This window comes from Engystomops pustulosus, chromosome 3 (assembly GCF_040894005.1).
Source record: "Engystomops pustulosus chromosome 3, aEngPut4.maternal, whole genome shotgun sequence".
Lineage (NCBI taxonomy): Eukaryota > Metazoa > Chordata > Amphibia > Anura > Leptodactylidae > Engystomops > Engystomops pustulosus.
The window spans coordinates 131,468,291-131,480,925 of record NC_092413.1 but is presented as its reverse complement, the minus strand read 5'-3'; the positions used below and the strand labels follow the sequence as shown (position 1 = coordinate 131,480,925).

The 12,635-nt window shown below is 37.9% G+C and overlaps 1 protein-coding gene across 28 annotated transcripts in view; it reads left to right on the top strand.

Annotated features, from left to right (window-relative positions):
* The window catches only part of RIMS1 (regulating synaptic membrane exocytosis 1), a 258,952-nt gene that overhangs the window by 186,191 nt on the left and 60,126 nt on the right, over positions 1-12,635 (top strand). For 21 of the 28 annotated variants that reach the window (XM_072142134.1, XM_072142139.1, XM_072142141.1 and 18 more), the window contains one exon: positions 189-409. The exons of 6 other annotated variants lie outside the window; for them this stretch is intronic. In XM_072142134.1, the coding sequence (XP_071998235.1) occupies positions 189-409 (221 nt within the window). Of the gene's footprint in view, positions 1-188; positions 410-3,040; positions 3,153-12,635 lie in introns of those variants that run through there. One more of the 28 variants, XM_072142161.1, reaches the window with a different exon arrangement.

Here is a 12,635-nt window from a genome sequence, read left to right as displayed (position 1 = left end):
AAAAGTATAACAATACAATTATAGAAGATCGGGTAGAAGAAAAATGTAAATCCAATCCAATTTATACTCCCACAGCTTCAATCCCAAAGAAAGACAAAAACCCCCTAGTGTGAACATGCATATGGTAATCTTTGCTGGGTCCTATGTTATATTGCCTTTGTTACGATTAACTTTTTATTTCCATGCAGGATGCAAGGCAGACGGATGGGATATTCAGGGAGAACCATTACTAAGAGCACAAGTGTAAGTGGAGAGATCTACAAACTAGAACATAATGATGGAAGCCAATCTGATACAGCTGTGGGCACAGTTATGACATGTGGAAAGAAAAGAAGACCAAGTTTGAGTGCCAAAGTTGTTGCCATAGTTTCCCGAAGAAGCAGAAGCACATCACAACTTAGCCAAACAGGTGAGTGATACTGTATCACAGAAATGTATGTGCCATTATTTTTCCTTCACAGCAGGCTACCGAAGGAAGAAGAAGCAGCCTGAATAATGATGAACATACTGAATGAACATACAAGCTATTGTAGTATTGGAATGTATGTAAATGTATGTAAATATTTCATGTGCAAAATCCAGGAATATTGTCAATTCTGTTTACTGGCTTTGCCCTGTATTGGGTTTGTACAGTAGTAATAAGTAAGCAGCAATCGCTTTCATATATTAAATATACATAGTCTTATCCTATGGTTGGGCACTTCTGTACGATTTCCTGCAGCAGCTGACTATACTGTAGTGCTTGAATTCACCAATGTCTCTATAACTTATCTCTGTTGGACTGTGGACTACACAGCCAGTTGAATGTGTGTGTCATGTTCAATGGTCCTAATAAACTATAGTCTATAAGTGAAAATTAGATCAGACTAGGGAATGATTTATACAATGTATAATGAAGGCCTTAAAGGGGTTTTCCCACAAAAGAAAACTCTCACATTTCTATCCCCCAGAGATGTTAAGACAATGAAGATCATTTTAACCATTTACTCTACAATTTTACTCAGTTTTACTCAGTTTTATTGCTGTTTTAGCTCCTATCTCTCCCTCGGCTGCTCAATGAAAAATCCCAGGGTGTGGGTGGAGACTCTCTAAGCAGGGACATTATGACCCAACTAGTTCTGTGGGTTGACAATGTGGTTAGATTAATAGGGTACAGGTGTATATACATTTTCATTTGGCTTCTGACATTGTACTATCACAATTATACATAGGAAGAGAGATGAGACAGATCAGAGGTGCATGATATGATTACACAAAGGCTTATAGACCATAACACTGTTGCACTGTGAGCTCTGCTGCATCTCACAGATATGTGCCTGCCTCCCCTTCCCCCGGATCACTTATATTCTTGTAACTTGTAGTTGGTAGCCTCTCTCTTTGCTCACCATGTGCTGACAGGATGTGAATCAGTGAGAGTATGTGAGCTCCGTGCAGGGGGCGGGGCTACAGCCACACAGCATAGCCAGACAGAAATCTCATCTACACGATCTCATCCAAGATGGCGCCCGAATCTAAGTTACTAGGTCATGTCTTGGGGCAACTGAAAATGTGTACAGCAGAACTGATAGACACATGTTGGACTTATATCTGTGAAATTATTCATTTTTGTTAATAACAGTGAATGAGAGAATGTGTTATTTTGTTATCCTGAGTACATATAAGAAGCTTGTCTTCATGGGAATACCCCTTTAAAGGAAATCTACTGCATGGATTTATTATTGTACACCAAGCACACCTACATGCTGGTGTGTGTCCCTGAAACAGGATCATTCCCATTATATTCTAATGGCCTTGTTTTGGAGAAAATTGTTTTTTAAAGTTATGCAAATGTCAACTTCACAGAACCCCCCTCTGGCTCCATCTTTTGCTAAATATGCTCGCCTCTGTTTGGCATTACTGCCTGCCACAGCCGGAGAGCCATTGACGTCAAAAATAGTAGACAACGGAGCAAGAAGCTTCTGTGATTTACATTATTTTGAAGGAAGTTTTCTCCAAATCAAGGCCATTCGAAGAGAAAGGTTCTGTGGAACCGAGTGAAGGGTCCGGCCGACCAGGAGTGGGCCGGAGCGGGGCATTATTGTTTCCACACCTGCGCACTTGCTGCATCCGGTGAATTTTCACAAAGTTGGATGGCTGCATTTATTTCTATGCCAGGCAGGGCGTAGAGATAAACGCTGCACAGGACCCTGCTGGATACATCAAGAGGCCAAAGCTTTTCAGTAAGAAATCAGGGAGTGAATTTTTACTATTTTTGAGACTCCCTAGAATACTTTAACCCTTAGTTGTCTGATTGATCCTACCATAGTATGGCTGTATATGGGGATTTTCCTCATCATTCATTATAATGAGAAAATCGTAGATTGTAATAACATAATTAAATTCAGACATCCTTGGGTCTTTGTATGACCAGATTGCCGCTTACCGATCCCAGGTGTTACCAGTGGGTGTTTGCTGCAAACACCCCCCTCAAAACAGAACCCCAAAAATACTGGAAGTCACTAACACAGAGAGAGATATTTATCAGGGCATTTTTTCGCCAATCTCAAGTGTATAAATAATCGCAAATATAATAAATACCTTATCCCAGGTGGGGCATGGAGGTTTGTGAAGGGGGGGCGCCCCTTCAATAGCTAAGCTTTCAATAAAAAAAATATTAACACTGTTATCACTTCCAGTGCCTTTTTGAGTCCTTCAGCTACTCTTGTGCTGAAAACTATGCTTATGCTCAAATATATACAATATATTAGAAAGTTCTAGTATGGTAAAGTTTTCATACTAGAAAATGTTTCTAGTCATCAATAATTGATTATGTCTCTGTTTTGTTAATTTTTTTTATTTGCAAACTATGTTAATAAGTTGAAACCAAACTTTTCTCAGGAGATGGTTTAATTACATCCAGATGAAAAGCACGTATATTTTTTAAAGACTGTTATAAAAATTAGGTCAGTGAGTTTCAGCCAGCATGTGATTATATAAGTTTCAATTCAAACATCTTAAAAGCTTGCTATGTCATTGCCCTAAGCAAATTCATGTAGAATGAAGCTACGGATGAGGACAGGCTTTAAGTGGCCTCCTTTTTAATCTGCCATAAAACTCTGGAATAGTTGGCTACACAGCAGAATGCTATTAATGACTAGAGAGATAAGGAAAAGGTAAGAAAATTCCTTTCTATTGATATGTTATCACTATTTATTGAAACCTGTCATGTTTTTTTTTCTTAGAGGTTTTGGAGTTTATAGTATGGGTTGTCACCTGTCATCAAGAATATTCTTATATTTCCATAACTTATCTGATGGAATTCAAGTTGTCTCCTGTTGGATTGTATTGCTTTGATTGATAAGTCAGGGTTTGCAGATCATGATCACCAATCAGGACAATATCAGTGTAGGCTAGCTAATGTAAATAGATAATCTGTTTAGGGATCCCACCAATTTAAGGGAGGATGACTTGTTTCATTTTGTGAAAGATATTGGTGGAGCCCTGAAATTGCAATTCTTTGCAAAACGCCAGAAATTATGATTATTTTCCCCTTTATGCTACATTCTGATGTATCCGGCATGGTGAAGGGATGGGATTCAAGCAAATGTTAAATGCCCCCCATAGTATGTATATATCTGTCTGCCTGCCTGTCTATCTATCTGTCTGTCTATCTATCTTTATATCTGTGTGTCCTAATTGACATTAGCCTAAAAGGGAGCCAAAGCTTGTGTGTTTCCCTAGCCTTTAGGGAACACTCTGCCCTGTGCTTTTAAATGTAGCTTTTTGGGGGGTTTCTAAATATTCTATATACTCTATGAGGGGAATTTATCATTATAATTTGTCTTTGACTGGGTTGTCTATGTTCAATTCCATTTTTTTTATCTGAATTCATCAAGTGAGTCTATCTATGATGTTGTATTTGTTTGTTTTTTTCTTTTTTGATTTTGTCTCATAATATTTTTTTTTAGTGCTTTTGTCGCAAAATGTTCTTTTTTTGGCACACATGTCCCTCTATGGAGCAATTGGTCTTGATAAATTTGGTAGTGGTTTTTGCTCTATTTCTACACCAGGGGGTGACTGGAGTCATTTTGTGCCAAAACATGCACCTAAACTAAATTTGTGCCAAATCGCAAATCAGTACAGTATTGTGAAAACTAGTCTAAGCAAGTAGGGCCTGTTTTAAAATGACTTTGCGCTGTCCTATGTTCATTTGGCACAATACAAAGTCGCAAAACAGCCCTTGTAACACAACTGCGCCAAAACAACGCCAAAAACCCCAATGATTCTGCCAAAGCATTTCTGCCTAATTTTCATATCTGCATGGAAGCAGAAGTGGGACAATAAAAACAAAGACATTGGTGACATATATAGGCATAGCCCTACGTAACATATCAGTTAGTTCAGCAGCAATGGATTCTTTATTGAATAGATTGCAGAGATAATTCCTACCTCCATCCTCACAAGCATTGTTTACTGCTGTGAAGATCCTTATGTTTTCATTTCGACTAGCACAGACAGAACTGAATAAAATGCATGTCAGAAATCATCTTTACTTAGTACACTATATTGTTTTCCATGACTGCAATATCTTTGTCCTAGACTTAGGATAGCTCATCGAAATAAGATCAGTGCAGATACAACACAAGACAACCAAAGCGATCAGCTGTATGATAAGACTTTAGTGAGCGTCCCTTCTGCTTACAGTGTTCGCTGTTATGTCACATTTATCTGTCTAATAGCCAGACTGCAGCGCAGTCCCCTTATGGTGAATAGGGCTTAGCTGCAATGCCAAACAGTTAGTAGGCTGCAGCTCTCGTAGGAACATTCTGGGATCTTCAAAGGGGTGCCAGGTGCCAGACCCTCACTGATCATAGGGATTAGATTATACAGCCATTAAACAGATTTCTTTATGGAGCACTGCACTCTTCAAGATCCATCGTTATTGTGGAACCTAAACTTCGCCTCAATTCTCCTATAACTGTGTGGTTGGTAGATAAAAGAGGATAATAGCTGCACTGCCTGCCTGGTTGAGAGAGGCACACTGCCTAGAACAGCAATGTCTAGAATATTTTTCAAGGATAATTTTTGTTAGGTTCCTACACATTCACTCCAAAGCAATTAGGTATTAAATAATATGCAAATATATACAAAATGTGGACCTTGGCATGGGTGCACTTCTAGAGTTCTTATGAGTTAAATAAATAATACACTAAATAAGAATTATATAAGATTTATATAATCAATGATGTTTTTATAAATACATTATATAAATACATAAAATGCCACAAATGTATTTTATGCCTTACATAAATGCACTTTAATTTTAGAATGCTTATGATCATGTAGAGAATCAGTCACTAGCATTTATTACACTACACTTCCAGCACCCTCAGGTAAGACATTAAATATCCTTCTTAACATGAACTCTTTTATGTTAAAAATCACCATTTGCAAAGGATCTTGTGTCTGAAATGTGTGAATAGACACATACAACCTTGCTTCTGATTTCATTTTAAAGATGAGAATCTCATTGTGGATCTAACTACCATTATACCAGAGGCAGTTAAATCATAATTGGAAATATAAGATGCAAGTCAAGGCCCAATTCAAAACTGGATCTTTAAAGGACACCTGTCATCAGGTCTGTGTCACTTGTCCTGTCACTACTACCTGTTGGAGCAGCTCACAAGGATCCATCCCAGCCTTTATCTAGTTATTTCATACATTATTCATTGTAAAATCATCTATTTTTTATCATGTAAATGAGGCTGGTCACATGGTCAGAGGCAGTGATGTCACCCCTGTTACCCCTCCCCTCTCCTCCCCCTGCTCATGTCTGTGTAATGTATAGTAAAGCATGGCTAGTGTGTGTGCTGCATCTGCTGACATGCTGCATCCTCCTAATATACAGGTGAGAGACACAGACATCAGCTACACATGAATCTGACATGTTCTGCTGTAACATGGCTGCATCCTGGAGCTGCTGTATCTCTCCTATATACACACACATGCACACACACACAGGCTGCAGGGGGCACCAGCACCAGGAAGCACATCATTATACAGCCTCACACCATTATACAGGCTGTCAGTCTTGAACTGGGGGTGTGGCTGTGCCTCCCACTCATGAATAGAGTGGACAGCTTGAATATGCTAATGCTTCATTGGACATTTCACAGGTCATTTGCATACAGCTTTAGGACCTCATTGCTTAGGTTTACAGGCATGTAGAGGGACAATGAAGGGATAGAGGCAATGCTCTCTAATGGCAGTTTATGAAAATATATTTAGTTTAGGGGGTTATTTTGCCTGACGGGTTCTCTTTAAGTGTCTCCACTTCTGTAGCACACATAACCCGATTCTTATATAAAGATGAGATCTTTAACCCCTTAATGACCACAGGGAATTTGAAGACTTAAACGACTGATATAATACAGCAACAATGGGCATAGTACAACAAATGACATCTATTACTGTGATACGACTGCATGAGTACTGCTCTAACGCTTAACAATGTTTTCTTTTGTTATCTTTTAGAGTTTGTTTTTGATAACCTACTGTAGTTTTTTTCATATAGCTGAACTGATCTCCAGTTATGTAGATCAGCTGTAGAGAAACAACATGGTCCATGCAGCAGGAGCTCCCACAGTTCCACATTTCCAAAACAATACAAAGGGGGAGGAATATCTTTATCTATTTACAACATGATTCTGTCTGATAAATGTGGCAAATAAAAAGGTTTAAGATATTTCTTAACTTAGACAGTCGTAAAAGACTAGTAAAAGGGGTGTGACCTTTGAAAAGGGGCATAGCTTCATTGTGAAAAGTCGGTGTGCCCCAAATTGTGCAAAGTGCCATAGGTGTTGACATCATTGGGAAGCTGGTACATATCTTATCTTCTATAGAATGCTTCAATTTGCTTGGTGAGATTCATACACAGAGAAAAATAAGCAGCCCAGAGATAAAAAGATCTGGATAGCAACAAAAGGAGATGTGTGCAGGGAAAAAAATTACATTTATTTGGATTGAATGTGTGTAGCTTTTTGTTAGTCTTTTTAATCTCATTCTTGATTAACGTGTGAAAGTGTCAAGGTGAAAAAGGAAAAATAAATTTTATAAGTTTACATGGTTTACAAAAATGGTGTCCATTTGGCAAATTGTGCGGCACAGGTCTGACTTCCTAATAAACTGACAATGTTTTGTAAAACTAGAAATAAAATCTTCATCAAAATTGTCAGTTCGAATATTTTGCACATAATATACAGCTGTAAGAACATATTGTTAACATATGCTTCAGTTCTGGTCTTGAATTAACTGAGAACGAGTATAGTATATGAATTACAATGTTGTCTAAAGGGTTAGTACCATTTCAGCAAAGAAATGTTGTATGATGAAAAGTTCCAACTCTCCAATATACTTTTTGAAGCAATTGCTTATAGTTTTCTAGATCTCTGCTTACTGACATTCTAGAAAGTTTTATTGTTTACTTCCAAGTGGACAAAAATCAGTCCATGGGGATGTAACAAAGGTGCACGGCTCGTTATAACACAATCAGAGCTGTGTGATACGACAAGCCATGCTCCTTGTTAAGCTTTCTATAGCATGACTGCAAGCAGAGTAACTTATCAAGTGTATTAAAAAATTGTATAACTTTTCATTATACAAACAAGATATTCATTTCCTGAAATGGGAATACCCCTTTAAATAATAACATATTCTTCTAAAGATCAGCAACGTATGCTCTTACAACTGGATACTTTCTTCATAATAGGTATCCATTTTGGCATTGATACATGAAGTTAAGATTGAGCAAAAAATTCTGTGTAGTCTTTTTGTTTATTTCAGCAAAATAGCATGAGGAGTACAATTCTGTGAAGTTTATCATTAAACACAATGTCAAATAGTGTATGTAGGGTGGTTGTACTTGTGCTCGGTATGTTGCCTTGGCACATCCGTTAAGTATGTGGTTACAATACACGGCATTGTATTTGATGAAGGCCGCACCCCTGAAATATCACATTATTATACTGCTCACTCTATTTTGCCAAAATAAATTAAAATACTACATACAATTTTGTGACCGGTCTCTACTGATACCATTCCTAACTTCACAATGGTATAAAAGGAGTATTAGCAATTAGACATTCAAATGTAATTTAATTCACCTGCCATATACAAAAATTTCTTTAATTGGATGATATTTAAATATGTACCGGTGTGAAGATAATTTCTTTTAAATACAGTCATGTTCAGGGCGGCGTCAGCACCCGGCTGACCTGGGCAAGTGCCAGGGCCCCAGAGCTCCAAAGGGGCCTACCATGACGATGTGGAGTAACTACAGCCGTATTATGGGGCCCAAGTTCACCAATTTAATGAGCAGCCCCCACTGATTGCAGGCCGCATAGGAGGTGGACGGAGAAGTAGTTGGACATGCCGGGGGAAAAGTATAATTCGGCATCCTATCCACTCCCGGCCCGTCCCTTTACCTCCCCTGACTTCTGCCCAGGCCACACGCCTCACAGGCTGTACATCCTCTCCTATGCGGTCCCCTTCCTGACCCTGCCACCACATTCCGACGAGTGACATCCAGCTGAGGTGAGTATAATTAGTACAAATTTAAATGCATGTATATGTGTCTGATATATGCTGTATATCTGTGCGTTTGGGTTGTATATGCTGGATGCGTGTGTATATATGCTGTATAGCTGTGTGTATGCTGTATATACTGGATGCATGTGTATATATTCTGTATATCTGTGTGTATTTGTTGTATATACTGGATGAGTGTGTATAAATGCTGTATATCTGTGCGTTTGTGTTGTATATACTGGAAGGGTGTGTATATATGCTGTATATCTGTGCGTTTGGGTTGTATATGCTGGATGCGTGTGTATATATGCTGTATATTTGTGCGTTTGTGTTGTATATACTGGATGCATGTGTATATATGCTGTATATCTGTGCGTTTGGGTTGTATATGCTGGATGCGTGTGTATATATGCTGTATATTTGTGCGTTTGTGTTGTATATACTGGATGTGTGTGTATATATGCTGTATAGCTGTGTGTATGCTGTATATACTGGATGCATGTGTATATATTCTGTATATCTGTGTGTATTTGTTGTATATACTGGATGCATGTGTATACATGCTGTATATCTGTGCTTTTGTGTTGTATATACTGGATGGGTCTGTATATATGCTGAATATCTGTGTGTATGAGTTGCATATACTGGATGCAATTGTATATATGCTGTATATCTGTGTGTATGTGTTGTATATACTGGATGTGTGTGTATGTATGCTGTATATCTGTGCGTTTGTGTTGTATATACTGGATGAGTGTGTATATATGCTGTATATCTGTGTGTATGAGTTGCATATACGGGATGCATGTGTATATATGCTGTATATCTGTGCGTATGTGTTGTATATACTGAATGTGTGTGTATATATACTGTATATCTGTGCGTATGTGTTGTATATACTGGATGTGTGTGTATATATGCTGTATATCTGTGTGTATGCTCTGTGTAAGTTTCTGTTTTTTAATGCCGCTACATAAGTTCACTGTGCCCCACTGAGGATCTATTGCCCAGGGGCCCACTGAAACCGGCCCTGGTCATGTTATCCTTTAACCCGTTCACAACCCGTGACGTAATAGCACGTCACGGGTCGACCGCGGGTGCATGGAGAGGGCTCACGCGCTGAGCCCTCTCCATAGCCGGTAAGTCTTTGCTGCATATTGCAGCAAAGGCTTACCGGTAACACCCGCGATCGGTGCTAGCACCGATTGCGGGTGTTTTCACCTCGATCGTCGCCGACATCTGGTGGTAGATGTCCTTTAACAATGCAAAACAATGTTACATCTAAAATGGCCTCTTCTACAGCCTTACATTATGTGCTTTTAGTAAAAGTTTTCTCGCTACGACTGTGTATACTGATAGGACTGCTTCCTTCACATAAGTGGATAAATGACAAGTCCTACAGCTTTTCCCAAAACACTTTACTTCAGATCAGCCTGTATTTTCCTTGTGACAGGTTCACTTTAATGAGAACAGAAGGTAGATTTTCAGTGAAATAAGCCCAGATCTTTTTGCAAAAATGATCTTCTCCTCCATTATTTTTATCAGAGGAAATCAGCTAGTAACACCAGTAATCAATAACAAATACAAAATAATGTGAAATAAAATTATATATCTACCATATCCCCTCTCTAGGTTCTTTCTTATTCCACCAATTAATCTCTCGGAGAAATGTTCCCTTTTGAGCGCACAGACAGCGATGATAACAGTAATCAGATAATGCATGAAGTATTCTGACCGTGGACGAACTCTGTGTGGAAAGCGCTTTTGTCACAAAGATCAATAATCCACTTGACAGTGACATTTTTGGGAATGACGACAGTACATCTGTCCTGGATAAACACTGACTTCACGATAAGCACATTGTTCAATGTTCAAGAAAAGGCAATTTTGTATTAACTGCAGGTCTCAAGCAAGGATCCACATGAATTCACCCCATAGTTGGTACATGCAGTGTGTGGTATATACTATCATGAAGAGTCAGAGAGAGCAGTGACCATACAGCTAGTGATTATCTGGTCAGGATGGTAAAGAGTGTGGCTGTGTCCAGTTTTACCCTGCTGCAGATGGTTTTATAAATCTTAATTTGTATGAACCATCACTTATCTTAGGCTATTCTTTTTTTTCTCAGATATTTGCTACTTTTTTTGGGCTGTGTCAAAATGTTAGACTTCACCTAGCAAGGAATTTTTCATTGTTGTGCCAGATATAGCTTTAAAATCTAGATGTGAATTTATAGAAAAAAAATTGTAATTCTGGTGCAAATCGCAGTAAAATTACGCAATTTGGGCACAAATAAACTCCAGTCCTGAGCAAAAGTTTAAAAGGGGGTTTTAAAAGAATTTGTGACTTTTGTGCAACTTGAAAAAAAAATAAAACAAGCCCAAAACCCAGTTTAAAAAGAGGCACACAGACAAATGACTTTAAATAAATTACCCCCATTGTTTATTTGATTGTAGCATCTGACTATGTATTAAATATTATATTTTAGTACAGAGGGGATTGGCATTCTAAGTTGCTACGATCTCAAATTGATATAGGTTTTATTAGGGTTTAATTAAAATCTTTTGTACATAAAAAATATTTGCCATTTTGCCAAATTCTGAGGCCAATAACTTTTTCAAACTTTTTTTTGCGGTATGTTCTGGTGGTTCCGGCTGTAACTAATAGCCGCCACCTCAGTGTAACACCCGCGATCACTGGTGGAAAAGTGAAAAAGTAAAAGTAAAAAAAAAAATGTTAGTCAATAAAAAATAAAGTAATAAATCAATAAAAAATGCCCATAAGCCCCATAACATATAAAGAGACATATAACCCAAAAAAAAAATCTAAATCATAACAAAAACCCCACATTTATAGTATCACCGTGTCCGTAACAACCCATAGAATAAAAGTAAATCATTATTGAACCTTGATTATTGATCAAAAAAACATATGTACTCCAGAATGATACTGGTGCAGCAAAGTACAACATGTCCCACAAAAAACAAGCTCCGTAGCCAAAAAAGTAAAAATGTTATGCCACTTGGAAGATGGCAACGCAAAAATGATAGATTTTTCCCCACATTACGGTTTTATTTGACAAATTTAGTAAAATGTAAGAAAATATATTCAGGTCTGGTATCCCCGTAATTGTATCGACGCATAGAATAAAGATAACATGATTGTTAGGCTAAACGGTGAACATGAAAAAAAAAAAGTCAAAAATCCAGCACAGAATTGATGCTTTTCTACTCCTGCCATCAAAAACAAGTTCCTAAATTTACAACAATAGGGGATACCAACCCCAAAATGGCAACACTGGAAAAAGCATCTCATCCCGCAAAAAAAAATGTCGTCACATGGCCCCAATAACGAAAAAGCGAAAATTTTATAGCCTGCAAAAGGAGGCAACGAGAAAACTAAAATCCTGGCAGCTGCAGGGCGCTCCTTCCTTTCTGCTTCTCGCTGTGCGCCCATAACACAAGTAATGTCCACATGTGGGGGGTCTCTGTACTTGGGACAAATTACAGAACAAATTGTATGGTGGGTTTTCTATTTTTATCTTTTGGAAATGTGTAAATTTTAGGGCTAAATGAACGTATTACCCGCAACAATTTGACCATTCTAAATTTCACCTCCATTTTGATTCAATTACTATGAAGATCTCAAGGGGTTAACGATCTTCCTAAAAGCTGTGTCTGATAGTTTTAGGGGTGCAGATTTGAAAATGGGTTGATTATATAGGGGGTTTTGATGCTAAATATGTAAAATTTCATTCAAAACAGTATTTATCCGCAAAAAGAGTAAATTCTGAAAATACGGAAAATCGCTACTTTGTAAGCCGCGCGACATCAAAATAAATTATCCAGACATTTAAAAAATGATGAAAATGTAAAGTAGACAAATGGGAAATGTTATTCAGCAACTTATTTAGGTGGTAAATCTATCTACCTGAAAATGTAATGATTTCAAATTTCAAAACAGTCACATTTTTCAAAATCTTTTTTTGGAAAATAAACGCAAAACTTATCAGGCAACATTTACCAAGTACAACATGTGAGGAAAAAACAATCTCAGAATCGCTTTGA